This window comes from Cyprinodon tularosa, unplaced genomic scaffold (genome assembly GCF_016077235.1).
Source record: "Cyprinodon tularosa strain WSP-4 unplaced genomic scaffold, ASM1607723v1 ctg956, whole genome shotgun sequence".
NCBI classification, from domain to species: domain Eukaryota; kingdom Metazoa; phylum Chordata; class Actinopteri; order Cyprinodontiformes; family Cyprinodontidae; genus Cyprinodon; species Cyprinodon tularosa.
The window spans coordinates 20,803-36,585 of NW_024039736.1; the positions used below are offsets into that span (position 1 = coordinate 20,803).

At 39.8% G+C, this 15,783-nt stretch overlaps 1 protein-coding gene across 2 annotated transcripts in view; it reads left to right on the top strand.

The window, feature by feature from the left end:
- LOC119776782 (monocarboxylate transporter 2-like) overlaps positions 1–14,465 on the top strand; it is a 34,561-nt gene extending 20,096 nt beyond the window's left edge. The window contains exons 3-5 of one of the 2 annotated variants that reach the window (XM_038275381.1): positions 11,152–11,295; positions 13,011–13,811; positions 13,899–14,465. In XM_038275381.1, the coding sequence (XP_038131309.1) occupies positions 11,152–11,295; positions 13,011–13,811; positions 13,899–14,179 (1,226 nt within the window). In that variant the 3' untranslated portion in view covers positions 14,180–14,465. The remainder of the gene's footprint in view (positions 1–11,151; positions 11,296–13,010; positions 13,812–13,898) is intronic. The other variant, XM_038275380.1, reaches the window with a different exon arrangement.
- Positions 14,466–15,783: the final 1,318 nt, after the last annotated feature.

The following is a 15,783-nucleotide window of genomic DNA, read 5'->3' on the forward strand; positions in this document are numbered from 1 at the left end:
AACAGATTGTAGTGCGTTTGCTGGTGTGTGTGTGGGGGGGGGGGGTAGATAATTAGTAGCTAGATCCAACCTCTCACAGATCTTTTTTTTTAGCCCTCCACAGACTGAATGTCATTATCAGGTGTTGACTCCGTCAATATGTGCAGGTACTCACTGAGAGGCTCTTCTTACTCACTCATTCATATTGATTGCGCTCATCAGCTATTCATTAAACACCTGCTCGCTTGTTCTGCCTATTACACCCATGATTCCATCAGTCTTTGAATGTTTAACACCTTTCTAATTCCCCGCAGCTGCTTCAGTGCGCTGTTTACACAGCTCCATCATTACTGGGAGGCTAGCTGTTAATGAGCCGACAGCAGCAGACGCCCACAACTAATAACCGCCTCCTTCCAAATGGCTTGAAAGACCTTTTCTCTTTTCCCCACCGACTGCTGCTGACCTTCATATCTGCCTTATAGAATTGATTTTTCATAATTCTTCATTTGCTTCCATCAAGGCAAATAGAAAGTTAAAGTATTTTTTTTGCAAAAGAAAAGTTTGAACATTTTCTCGATCAAAAAAAGGTTTTTCTAATTATTTAATTTATTTTCAAATTTCCCATTTTCAGATTATATTTTAACAATTTCATTCTTTTCAAAGTAGTTTTCTAGATCACATTCACTTCACTGCAGAGGGCGGGATTTCCTCTGGAGTAAAAAGCATAGATGCATTTCTATTGGTCTGCTGCAGTTTTTATTGGTCCAAAGCGAGCGTTCGGATTGGACGCGAAGTGAAGAGAGATTATCGCACTTCAGAAAAACTTCTCCAAAAAAGAGTGATCAAAAAAATACATATTATAAAAAGATAAAATCTATAGAAACGTTGAAACAATGTAAAAAGGAAAAAAAAGAATGAGAAATCTGATTAGAAAGTAAAGTTCTTCTGTAAAGATGTTTGATTAATAAGGTATTTACAGTTTTATTTTCATTGACAAAATGTGCTGCAACAATAATGGAACAAAATTCCCTCCATAAAAAAGAAGGCAACAAATGAACAAATGTAACCAAAGTTGGGAAATTTTCAAATCAGACGACAATTTGAAGCTTCTGGTCCGTGGATCTACTTCCTTATATCTAGAATGACTTATTGTTTCACTCCAGTCATTCGGTACGCCCTTAATAAGATGTGAAAATCTGATTATCGTCTTCTAAGCCCTCAGTTACGCATACAGAGAAAAAAACCTCACCCCATTCCAACTGACTAATGCAAATGATGAGGCACAGAGTAAGATCTGAACAGAAAGGTTCAGTGAAAGCAGGTGTGGTTACAGTAACCCCAGAAGATAAAACTAGAGACCAGGAAAATACGGAGCCTTTGTTTGATCACTTGGAAAACCTACTGCACTCGCTTTTAATCATAAGAAATATGAAACAAAACATCCAGAAGAGAATAAATCTAAATCTGTTTTTTTTTATTACTTTTAGGTTAACATATTCAGAAATCTATAATTGTTAAAGATGCCCCCCTATAATTCAAATAAGGCATCAGAATTAGAAATAAAGGGAATTTAGCCGCTTCCTGTTTAACTTATTTACATTTTTTATACATAGTAAAGTAATGAAACAGTTTTTTCGATGTCAGACATCAGACAGGTAGTGGTTATTATTATTTATTGGAAAATGAGGTGGTGTTATCTAGGATTGAATCGAGGGATGCACGATATACAGGTGCTGGTCATAAAATTAGAATATCATGAAAAAGTAGATTGATTTCAGTAATTCCATTTAAAAAGTGAAACTTGTATATTATATTCATACATTACATACAAACTCATATATTTCAGATGTTTATTTTGTTTAATTTTGATGATTACAAATGACAACAAATGAAAATCTCAAATTCATCATATCAGAAAATTAGAATATTACTGAAGACCAATAAAAACAAAGGATTTATAGAAATGTTGGCCAACTGAAAAGTATGAACATGAAAAGTATGAGCATGTACAGCACTCAGTATTTAGTTGGGCCTCCTTTGGCCTGTATTACTGCAGCAATGCGGCGTGGCATGGAGTCGATCAGTCTGTGGCACTGCTCAGGTGTTATGATAGCCCAGGTTGCTCTAATAGTGGCTTTTAGCTCTTCTGAATTGTTGGGTCTGGTGTATTGCATCTTCTTCTTCACAATACCCCATAGATTTTCTATGGGGTTAAGGTCAGGAGAGTTTGCTGGCCAATTAAGAACAGGGATACCATGGTCCTTCAACCAGGTACTGGTAGCTTTGGCACTGTGTGCAGGTGCCAAGTCCTGTTGGAAAATGAAATCTGCATCTCCAAAAAGTTGGTCAGCTGCAGGAAGCATGAAGTGCTCTAAAACTTCCTGGTATGTGGCTGCGTTGACCCTGGACCTCAGAAAACACAATGGACCAACACCAGCAGATGACATGGCACCCCAAACCATCACTGACTGTGGAAACTTTACACTGGACTTCAAGCAACGTGGATGAAGTGCCTCTCTTCTTTTCCTCCAGACTCTGGGACCTTGATTTCCAAAGGAAATGCAAAATTTACTTTCATCAGAGAACATGACTTTGGACCACTCACCAGCAGTCCAGTCCTGTTTCTCTTTAGCCCAGGCAAGACGCTTCTGACGCTGTCTGTGGTTCAAGAGTGGCTTGACACAAGGAATGCGACAGCAGAAACCCATGTCTTTCATACGTCTGTGTGTGGTGGTTCTTGAAGCACTCACTCCAGCTGCAGTCCACTCTTTGTGAATCTCCCCCACATTTTTGAAGGGGTTTTGTTTCACAATCCTCTCCAGGGTGCGGTTATCTCTCTTGCTTGTACACTTTTTTCGACCACATCTTTTCCTTCCCTTCGCCTCTCTATTAATGTGCTTGGACACTGAGCTCTGTGAACAGCCAGCCTCTTTAGCGATGACCTTTTGTGTCTTGCCCTCCTTGTGCAAGGTGTCGATGGTCGTCTTTTGGACAACTGTCAAGTCAGCAGTCTTCCCCATGATTGTGTAGCCTATAGAACTAGACTGAAAGACCATTTAAAGGCTTTTGCAGGTGGTTTGAGTTAATTAGCTGATTAGAGTGTGGCACCAGGGGCCATCAATTTTGAACCTTTTCACAATATTCTAATTTTCTGATATGATGAATTTGAGATTTTCATTTGTTGTCATTTGTAATCATCAAAATTAAACAAAATAAACATCTGAAATATATGAGTTTGTATGTAATGTATGAATATAATATACAAGTTTCACTTTTTAAATGGAATTACTGAAATCAATCTACTTTTTCATGATATTCTAATTTTATGACCAGCACCTGTAATCGGCCCCTTATCGGTATCGGCCTTAAAACTGAATATCGGACATCGGCCCCCCCACCGATATTTAACCCGATATTTGATCAGCTTCTGAGTTTCTGAAGTCTTAAAAAAAAATAAATAAAAAAATACTACTTCTTCTTCTTCCTCAAAAACTTCTTTTTTACAGACTTAAAAACTTCTAAAGACGAGGGAAAAATATTGATACATTAAAATATCCCAATATCTTCATATGCTGATATATTGCCATTTAAAAACACCATATCAATCTCTTTTACTAATGAAATATTGCTATATGTCATCGTTATGCTACGAAATCCCCCGAAAATTCACAAAATTTTGCCATATTTTATATGTTGATATATTTACGCGGTATCGAACTATTTTACTAACAAAATCTCACAAGAATTTGCAAAATATCAGGAGAGTTTGTAACAGAACGATGAAATTTCACCAGATTTTGAAAGTAAAATAGATCGATACCGCGTTTTTAAAAATCAATTTGATATCAGCATATGAAAATATATTTGAGTTTATTATTTTTCAAAGTGTCAGAAATGGATAACAAAACTGCTATTTTCAATGACTACTTATTTTTGTCCAGCTTTAACATCGGTATCGATATCGGTTATCGGCTACATGAGCTTTAAAATATCGGATATCAGCCAAAATCCCAATATCGTGCATCCCTAATTGAAACCATTAATTGGAATAATTGATTATTGAATAATTGATAAATTGTTAACTGGAGTATAGACTGTAAAATATGCCTTTAGCTGACAGAGGAACACACTTAGGCTACGTTCACACAGCAGCCTGCAGGGACCCAAATGCCAATTTATTTTGTCCATAAGCGACCTGGATCTGATCTTTTCATGTCAGTCTGAACGACACAGGCCCAATGTTTTCCAAAGCGACCCAGGCCACCTGGCTCTGTGGTCCTGAATCCGATCTTCTCAAATGCCACCTGTGTCTGATCTGACCTGACCACCATTGATTCTAAACAAAGGTCACTATTATTCGTCTTAGTACGCAGAAGCAGGAAGAAAAACAACAAACATGGCGGATGATAACGAACCTTCTTTAAAATATTGTGTTGTTGAATCAATGGCTGAGGTTTGGAAAGATCGCTAGAAGTTCTCCAGCGCTTACATCCATGTTTCCTTCTGTAAATACTGAGCATGCTTTGTTGTGATGTCATTGCGTCCTCTACTGCGCATGCGGGACATTTACATTTTGAATGGAGTTCACACAGGAGATCATATACAAGTTGCACAAATTTGGAAATGTCAACGACCTAAAAAAATATCAGAATTGAGCATCAAGGCCTGCAGTGTGGACGTAGCCTTAGAGCAGTAATACAGTAATACAATCAAAATTGTAAATAAAATATCAAAACATTTGCATATAAGATAAAAAAAAACAAAAATATTTTATGTCCGTCAATCTGCTCTATCCAGAACTCCTAAAGTGGAAAAGTTTTAGTTCTACCTGGTAGAATTTTGTAAAACAAAATATAAAAGAATAAATAAGAAATAAGAAAATGGGTCTAAGCTTGACCACTAGGTGGCAGCAAACTGTTTCCACAAGGACTTTGGTGCATTTTGAAAATCTACCAACAGGCTTCAGTTCAGCTCCGTTGAGCGGTTAGCATCTCCTAGCACCATTTTCTCCAGCCAATTCTCTCCTTTTCCTCCTCATCTTAATTTCCTCTTATTTCTATTTTCTGCATTCTACTTATTCTATTTCGATTTATTTCTACATTATCATCAATCTCAACGCTCTCTCTTTAAAGTTGTAGGGAAGTCATATTTAAAGGTCAAATCATTCTGGCTCAAACATGTATAGAAATGTGTTCTTTATCAGACCATATTGTCCCAAAATTTAGAAAATTTCTGTTTTAAAATCTGTTGTTTTTTTTCCTGTTATCTTCTGCAGGCAAGTTAGTTCTACGTCAGCCTGAACACCTAAATTCGGCCAATCATATATCAACGATCATCTGTCAATCAAATGTTTTAGGTCATAGCATCTTGATTCATATAATATACGCAACGGTTGAAATCAGAACCTTTTTTTCCCCCATTGTTTGGTCAGTTAAGGTTAGTTAAGTTTCTTCAAAGCAGACTTTATCCCCATGCAGCCTTGCAGCTACTCTGTTCAGTGATTGGTTGGTCAATGGTCTCCATCAGGACCTGCTGCCCTGAGCTTTCATTCCCTGATGGAAAGGAGGTGCCTGCAGGTCTCTGCTGTGTTTTCTCCACCTTTTAATGGAGTCTACCTCCGCTTGCATAAAGCTCCTCGCCACCCAGCCAGACCCAGCATAATGAGCCGGGTCCTCATCATGGCCGACTGTGCAGACCAACCCTCAGAGAATACCGATCGCTGCTGGGGATGGTAATAAGGCTAGCTTTCCTCAAGGTCGGGACCGAATTCACAAAGAGCAAGCTAAGTGATGACTGCATGTCGTCTCTGGACGGTAATGAGAATATTAGATTAAAAAAGATCCAAAAACACCTTTTTTCCCCCCTGTTAAATTCACACATGTAAGCTGTTATTTGAAACAATATGGATATTTATTAATAACTGGACCAACAGTGATTAGAAAGACTAAGTCAGCTTATTAATTTAGTACATTTATAAAAGCAGCAGACAAATGGAGCTATTTGGTTATTTCTATGTCACAGACTAACATGAAAAAGTTCAGAATTATATACTAAAAGGAAATTGTGTATTTAAAAAAAATGTGCACATAATAATCTAAGACAGAAGTTCTTTAAGTTGAGTTTAGCAATAATTTTATTATTAATATTTATTATGTGACTCTAGGGATGGCAAAAGTGCATTTTCAATTTAATCGCAATTAAACAAACGCAACGCTGGTCACATTACGACGTTGACTCTCTCACTCCAGCCCTGTAGGTGGCGGTAATGTGCTCAAAATATGGAGGGCAGAGGAAGTTTTTTTCTAACCAAAAATTAGAGTTGGCTCCATCAGCTTGTCTTTATGTTTTTTATTTCTTCACACTTTTAAGTATCGCAAAAGAGGAACGCGATAGAATCAAAATTCAAATCAACTTGCAAAAGTTTACGAAAAAAGTGTTACCCTTGCTGGAGATGTTTTTTTGTGTGTTTTTTTTTACTTTTTTGAAGAAAAAAAAAGAAAATCTGCATAAGAGAAAACAGAAACACATTTGAAGCAAATGTTTACCGCAAATGACTGATCTGCTGCTACTGCTAACGACGTCCTATTAGAAGTTCTCTCTTGACGTTTCTGGATGCCATGTTTGATCGCTAATACCAGCTAGCATAATGAAGTTAGCGCAACTTGACTGTCTGCAACATAATCATTAAAACATTGGTCCTTTACTGATCTGCGTTCTGCGCTAGTCTGCTAGCGTAACATGAACGTAGGACGACGTACTACGCTTTGCATCGCTTGTCTCGCCAGTGGAAGTCACGTCTAATTCTGATTTTCTTTTTTTTTTGACCATTTAAAAGTTTGCCTAAAATTCGCAAATCGACTTGGATAAAATAATTTATAATTATTTTAACATTTTTTTATGCAACATTTTAAAAGTTTCCTGAAAATTTACATGAGAATTGGATGTTAACACATGTATTTCACATTTATTAGTTTTATGAAATTTTAACATTTTACTTAAAATTCATGTAAGAATTGAAACAAATATAATTAGTTAATTAGCATTTTCTTTTTTTAAACCTTTTTAAAAGTTTGCATAAAATTAGCAGGAAGGATGTAAACACGTCTAATTCACATTTTTATTTTGACCTTTTAATAGATAAATTTAAAAATTTTATATGATATTGAAAACTGGATGGAAACACCTCTAATTTTTTATTTTATTTTATGCAACATTTTGAAAATAGGATGAAAACACATCAAATTAACATTTTCGTTTTTTCAAATTTTTAAAAGTTTGCTTAAAATTTTGTATTAGAAATTCTGGAAAAGACGACTAACTTCACTTTCTTTTCTCTTAACATTAAAAAAATTGGTTCAAACCTGCTAATTCACATTTTCTTTGTTTCATTATTTTAAAAGAGTTAAAAATTTGCTTAACATTTGGATGGAAACGCAGCTACTGAAGTCCTGCGAAAAGCAAACCCTGGACAAGCAAACTTTCAAGATAATGAAAAAAATAGCAACTTTTGAGTGATCCATTTTTTATTAATGCAAAGGAAAATTTAAATCGCAGTATTGTTGGGGATGAATTGCTATTTAGATTTTTGACAAAAAATGGCTAAGCTCTTGTCTCCATCAGCTTAGAACATCTAGAAATATAATTATCTCTAAATTGTTTTTTTCCAGAGAAGCTCCAGATGAAAATGGCCCTTTATTGCCCCACAATGGAGAAATAAACTCCCTGCATTTAACCCATCCCCTTGGGGAGTAGTGGGCTGCCATTTGTGCGGTGCCCGGGGAGAAGTGTGGGGTTTTGGGGTCTTGCTCAGGAACCAAGAGTGGAGGCTGTGGGGATCAAACTGATTACCTGCAACCTTCTCAGAGCACAAGCTCTATAGCCTGGTGAGACCATCCTGATCTCGCGAGCTTTCAAGGTTTCACTCGCAGATCAGTCTGGAGACTCTCCGTTAAAGAAAATTTGGAGCCGTTCACCAAACGAACGTCCAATCAGCGTTGGCTTTGAGGCGGGTTGAGGTGTGACGCAACGAGAAGCGCGACAGTTCAGTCTAAAGAACATGGCGGCTTCAGCCGATGAAACTAGCGTTAGCGTGGCTATCGAGCAAGTTTTATCGGAATTACAGAGTATTTCTTCACTGAAAGAAGAGCAAAACACTGCTCTGGAGGCTTTTCTCAGAGGAAAAGATGTTTTTGCTCTTCTCCCGACTGGTTTCAGCAAGAGTTTCATCTATCAATTGGCTCCTCTTCGTCGTCGCTCTGTTAGTACGTCATATGCTTCGTTGATCTGATTGGTTTATTTGGCCCGTCTATCACCAACATAGGCCAATCAGCTAACCAGTATTTTCGCCCATTCCCAAAATTACTTCAACGGAAGGTTTCCAGATGGATATGCGGAGCAAATCCATCTGGCGGAGTAAGGTCACAAGCTCTAACCACTAGGCTCGGATTAGCAGACCTTATTTAAAACATTTATAAATTACCGCATGCTGTCTGACAACAGTGTCTAATTTCACTTGCTCCTCTTCTCCTGTTAATACGGTAAAGCCCTGGGGAGCGTCCGGCTCCAGGCTGCACGTGATCCAAATGAGCCAATGAGCTGTCAGTCTGGGTTGCTGCTGCTGCTACTTTTAGGCACAGCAGGCAAACCTGTGGCAAGCTGGACGATGGGAAAGAAGGAGAAGACCATGAGAAAAAGAGAGCAGAGAAAGTGTGGACTGCTGGAAGAACTGCGGTGAACTGGTGAAAGAAAAGTGAAATGGCGTGCTCAAAGATGACCTTGCACATTTAGAGGATGTTTGGCTCAACCTGCTGCTGTGAAGCAGGATTCTCCACCATGAACAGAATCAACAATAAATCTGGATCCAGGCTCAAAATGAGCACCTTGATATGTGCTTGAGAAAGGCTTAGTCTCTGGTTAAACCCAGGTTTAAAGCCTTGCAGGGCAGCCTAAAGCCCACTGCCAACATTAACATGTTTTCTTAATAATAAAACAATCAAAATGTAATGATTAAAGTTGTCGGTCTGTGTCAATGGACGGCCATGTCTTGTTTGGTTTAGAGGCTCCATGCTCTACCAATCTAAAGCTCTATGACCTTCAAAGCTTAAGATATTGTTTTATTACCCAGCTCTGTTTTAAACATCCCCACACCCTCCTCTCTCACCTGCCCACTGATGTTAAAACTTCTGCAGGCTCTAGATTTTCCTCTGTGCTGCAGAAAAAAAAAAACAGAAATGGATGTGATTCGTTGTTTCTGTGGTATCTGTTACAGTTTTGAAAGTAGTGGCGCTCATCTGTGACGGGTTGATGCTCTCGTTGGATCGTTAAAGGGGTTTGCATTTTCTGTTAATGTTTATAGACTAGCTGCACATGGCCGCTCACGCCTGACGGATTTACATGACGATGGTGCGAGAGGCTCGCTGGTAGCAGATGTTGGACCGCTGCAGGGAAACGGATGTAAATTAGTAAAAATGTTAAAAAGGGACATAACTGAGCTGTGTAATGAAACCAAACAGAGTGGGTAATAAACAGATGATACCTCTTAGTTTAATGCATTCAATTCATCACCTTTATTTGACGGTTAAAGTGCAGCCGCTTGCTTTCAGAGGCCGATCAGTGTGTGACTCCACCTTCTAATGTGTGATGTAATCTTAGCATGAATCAGGTTGGTTAAGATAAGATAAGAAGCACCTTTGCTTCCCCGCGGTGCGGAAACTCAGGTCACAGGATAGCGATGATCAAAGGGCGTCATGAAGAACAAGGAATCCAGCAGGAAGTCACGGATCTGGGTGAGAAAAATACCTGAAGGAGACTTAGGTCATAAAACAATATACCAAGAACTTTACACCTGTAAGAACAGAGTCCGTTGGCAGGAAATTGAACCAGTATGACATAACGAAAACCAGTCCAAGGCAGCTAAACTAAAGGGCTGGTTATCCTCCCGCAGCAGTGTGTTGCAGTTAGCTTAATGCAGATATTCTCAATTTATGCCCAATATTGAAGCGTGGTCTGCGCTATGTTATTCCACGCTACAACGCCAGAGGGCCAATCAGGAACTAGCTAAGATTGTGGGTGTCGTTGTGTCAGTTTGACGAGCTTGTTCGCCATTTTACAACCCTACAATTTTGGGGAGGTACACCTCCAGTTAACGCATATCTGCGTTAGCTGCACAGATGACCTGGTTTCTGAGCATAAACCAGGCTGTAGACCAGAGAAAGAGAGAAGTATACCCCATTTATACTACCCTTGAAAAACCGTGCAGAGACCGGTCCGAGCTCAGTAACTGAGATAACTTATCGTGTTTAAATGTAAAGCAAACTGAACCGGACCGAGCTAGACACAACCGGACCGAGCCGAGCTAACTGCAGACCAGTTCCAGAGGTGGGCTCGGTTCCGTTTTTCCCTGGATAGGTTCTCTGATAACAAGAGCGCATGAGCAGAACGCATCATCTCCGTCTGGCTGCACATCGCGATTCACCCACCATTCCAGTAGGTGGCGGTAATGCCCCTCCGGAAGTTGCTAGCCGACCAACACAAAACAGAAGAAGAAGAACAACTAAGTTAAGCCGACTTTCTCAAGTCAATCCACGAAAGGTTGCCATCTTCGCCTGACCCTCCGCAAACACCGAAGTACAGCAATAATAATCGGATGGGCGCCGCCATTTTGATTTGCTTGATTCCCTCCTTCTTCGTCTTCTTCTTCTTGTGTTTTATGGCGGTTGGCAAACAACTTTTGGTGCATTACCACCACCAACTGCTTGATTTCATACTTCAATACTGGCAGTAATACCGCAGCTCGTCACTAGGAGGCGAGGAGTCGAGGAACCGAGATAGCGTGATGTGTAAACGGTCGTCAGAACCGAACTCAGACCGGTCTCGGCATGGATCGGTTTTTCTAGGGGTAGTGTAAATGGGGAAATAATCTCTAAGAACTTGTCCACAGGATCGATATGTTCATCTCACATCATAAATTAACAAATTTAGAGAAAACCTTTCAACATAAACAGTTTGGAAGAAATCTTATTTAGTTAGAATGTCTGAAAGTCTGGATGTAAATCTAATTAACAGTCTGTAACTCAACTTTAAACGGATAATCACAGATGTCCAGCATTTTCAGTTCTCCACACTTTAAACATACATCATTCATGTGTGGTTTTTTTTTTTTATTCTCTGCAGGTCCCATCAGCAGCATACTGGTCAACACACATGGCTGCAGACCCATCGTGATGATGGGCGGCTGCCTTTGCGCCATAGGCATGATCTCAGCCTCCTTCTGCACCAACGTGATGCAGCTTTACTTATGCATCGGAGTCATCGGAGGTAAGTTTATTCTTTATAGACTCATCTTTCAGCTCACTGTGGGCGGACATTCAACCAAAATGTTATTAGCTTCCTTTAGCAAAGTTATAAAATATATAAGAGCACCAAGAAATGAAGAAAATCAGAAAATAGATTATTAACTTTTCACATCAAACGTGAGCGCGCTAACTTTCTTTATACATACAAATACACACACATATATATATATATATATATATATATGTATAAATGCACCATGAAAAAGGTTGATGTAATATTTATTTATTCTAATACAAGCCAAAGACTAAATGTACAACATAAAATGTACAGTTAAATGTCCCCATAAACGATTAAAGATACATTCTAACTTAATGAAATATTTAAGAATATATCATTGATTTAAAAAGTATTATTATTATTATTCCAATTCAGTAAATCTATGGGTTATAGGGGTTCGTCAGTCTGCGGGGTAACTATTCAGGTCACACTCTAAATGTTTGGAAACATTTGTAGGGAAATCAAATTTAAATGTCAAATCATTCTGGCTTAAACATGTATATAAATGTTCTCTTTATCAGACCATATTTTCCCACAAGTTTCTGTTTTTTTTGTTATCTTCTGCAGGCCAGTTAGTTCTACGTCAGCCTGAACACCTAAATTCGGCCAATCATTTATCAACGGTCATCTACCAATCAAATGTTTTCCGTCATAGCATCTTGATTCATATAATATACGCAACGGTTGAAATCAGTAATCAGAATCGTTTCCTTTCCCATTGAGTCCCGTCCCAGTGTTCACGGGGATGGACGTCTGTGTCTTCGGCAGGCGTAGAGCTAACAGAACTGGCAGCGTTGCGAGGCAAGGGCTCAAACATGTACGGCTGGAAGCCTTCTACACCAAACCAAGCTTCTGCCGCCCTGGTGTCCTCTTCCACAACATCTTCGTCCCCGCTTTCCTCCTCTAAATAAAAAATGGATGACGGAGGAGACTCATCCACGACCTCCGACACTAAACTCTCCTCCTCTTGCATGTTTCCGCTGTCCATAGCGTTCCTTGACAGTGTCGTTTCTAAGTCACCAATTTAGTGCTACTTGGTCCCAATGGAATTTCCCATTGGGAACCTGCTAGCACTAAGTTGCTAACTGGTTAGCAAGATGCTTCCGACAAACCGGCTGCAATCAAACTTGCTTGGGAACCTTTCGCCACAACAATCCCGCCCCCTTGATAACCGACCAATCACATTCACTTTATTCACTCGTGTAAAGTCGTGCACCACTCGGGAGAATTTGGAAATGCAACGGTTGGAACAGCCGCTTCCCTACGACTTTAAAGGAGCATTGATGAAGTTTAAAGTTTGTTTTTAATTTGCCATACATGCCCTTATAATTGGCCGACATAAAAATGTTATACAGTTTAGTTTTTCTCTATTTAACGCAGTCGACTCCGTTCGTCAGTTCAAAAGACAGGGATTCAGCTCAGATTCTCGTTCTCCAGGCTAATTCGTAGAGTTCATATATTTATAACTTTCTGACATCAGAAGACTTTAGGCCTCTAAACAGCGGAGCTGTGCCATCTCAGTGACAGACTACAATGACTTATTTCTCTCATTAATTTCTCTCAAATTAATAGAAATAAAAAAAATGAATTTGTTTTTTGTTGTAAAATTCACACCATGAATATAAGCTAACCTGTTTCTTTGCGTTTATGTAATGCTAACAGTTTTGTCGTCATCACAGGACTTGGACTGGCCTTCAACCTGCAGCCAGCTTTGACGATGATTGGCAAATATTTCTTCAAGAAGCGTCCCATTGCTAACGGGTTAGCAATGGCAGGCAGTCCCGTCTTCCTCAGCTCCCTGGCACCTCTCAACCAATACCTCTTTAACCAGTTCGGATGGAGAGGCAGCTTCCTGATCCTGGGGGGGCTGCTGCTGAACTGCTGCGTGGCCGGCTCCCTCATGCGGCCGCTCGGACCTCCGCCGAGCAAAGCCGAGAAGGAAGAGGCGTTGGCCGCCGTCACCACTACGACGGAAAAGCGCAGCCTCTGGCAGATCGTCAACAAGTACCTGGACCTCACACTGTTTAAACATCGAGGCTTCCTTATTTACCTGTCAGGCAATGTCATCATGTTCCTGGGCTTCTTCGCGCCCATAGTCTTCCTCGCAGCCTATGCCAAAGACATGGGCGTGGATGAATACTCGGCTGCCTTCCTGCTCTCGATCCTGGCTTTTGTGGATATGTTTGCCAGGCCCTCCATGGGGCTCCTGGCCAACTCTCGCTGGGTCCGTCCTAAGATCCAGTACTTCTTCAGCTTCGCCGTCCTCTACAACGGCGTGTGTCATATCCTTTGTCCATTAGTGGAGAGCTACACTGGGTTGGTAGTCTATGCCATATTCTTTGGCTTCGCTTTTGGAATGGTGAGCTCCGTACTCTTCGAGACGTTGATGGATCTGGTTGGAGCTCAAAGGTTCTCCAGTGCTGTTGGACTCACCACCATTGTAGAGTGCTGCCCCGTCCTCATTGGTCCACCATTAGCAGGTAGACTTCCTGCCTCGGATCACTTTATTTTCTCTTCTATTTTGCGTGATGCTTATTTACTTCCCCGCCTTCTGCTCTCTCTTTCAGGGAAACTGGTCGACATCACTGGGAACTATAAGTCCATGTATTTCTGCTGCGGCGGAGTCGTCATCCTCGCCAGTATTTGGCTTTTCATTGGGAACTTCATCAACTACAGGCTCATAGATCGTGAGAAGAAGAAGGCGGCGATGTACAAGCAGGCAGAGACCGAAGATCCCGACCGAGTTCCGGACGAGAAGGAGGCCGACGGCGTCGCTCAGGCCTCCCAGGACCTGGCTGACGAAACCGAAAAAGGGGAGGGGGCAATGCAGAGAGAGACCAATATTTAAAATGTCCCCGCACTGCCGACAACTCACATTTCACCCTAAAGTCGCATCAAACTGGGCTCCGAGCGTCCCACTGTTCAAGGCACTTTGAAAATAACTGCGAAATGCAAATGTGAGGTATAGCATCTGTTTTTAAAGGTACATTAGCTGTGACTACAACTGATCACAAGAACGGTACACATAAAAACGCTCCACCAGGGGGCGCTGCTGCTGCTTTAATTCACCTAAACAATCATATCTAAGTTTGCACTTGAACAACTTCAGTTTGCTTTAAATTAAAAGAAAAAAATAACACGGTTTGCAGCAGATTGTTCAGAATTTTACTTACGTATGTTAATCCATCATGTAGGTTTTACCTACTTTCTAATAAGGAGAAATAGGTGCTGTTTTAAAACACTTCAGCAATTTTAACCCTAATAAGTGAAACATTAAGTGAAACAGGATTATGAATTCTGTTTGTTTAGAAAATAATTGATTATATTGAAACAGAGTCAGGGATGTTTTCTTTATTCGCAATATTTCTCTTTTCTTTAATTATTATGGAGTAAGTTTTGTTCCATTATTGTTACGAGCAAAGAACACGTTTTGAAAATGGGGATTTGAAAAAAGCCTGTTTTATAAATTGGAATAAAAAACAATTAATATCCGAAAATGGAGGTTTAAAAAAAGATTTTGAAAGAAAAACTTGCTGTTTTTCTCAGATTTAGTTTAAATTTATTCTTGTAATTTTAATTTACATGTCCTTTGGTTACGACAATAATGGAACAAAATTAAATCGCTAAACTAGATTAGAGCTCAGACTAACATCACACACCTTCAGGCCAATGAATGTCTAAAAAACACAACAAGGAACTAATTCACTGGAGTTTCTTGCATCACTTTTATGAATTAGGAGCATGTAGACGTCACACAGGATCACCATGTTTATGAAAGTTATATTGAATTTGAGTGTCCTAGAAGTTTTCGTTAAATAAACAAAACGACAATAAAACTTAATAGCAGCTGCTGGTATCCTTTGATTATTAGCTTTGAGCAAAAGCAGCCAACAGTATCATGACCACGTCATAAAATAAGAGGACAGATGGTAAAACAAAATAGCGCACAACAATTAGCAATGGCCTTTAGCCGAGCAGCAACTGCTGCTGTAGAGAAGCCTGTATGGTTGCCAGGGCAACGGCATGGAGTTGGATAAATGCGACGTGACTGTCCAGATTACAATCGGGTATGTATCTGATTTAGGTGAAATGATGATGAGTCGTACGCATTCGAAAAAGTTTGGATTTGATTCACATTTACGAATTGCCCTTGCCAGTAAGAGATTTAGGTGGCGGTAGAATACTTAAAACAGGTTTTTCGCTAAACAGAAAGAAAAGAAAAACATGCAGGTAGAATAATTTTTCTACACAAAAGAAAAGCTAAAGTCTTGTAACAACAGACTCTTGACAATAAAAACAATGAAAACGTGGAGTTAAACATCCCAATGCTGTAATCTGTAGGCCCGTACTAATGCACTGATGTGTGTAATGTGGTGCATTAGCATATGTCTTGCTTATATCCGTACGCCATAACTGATCTATGCTAAAGCGCTGAGCCTGTGATCCAATGTT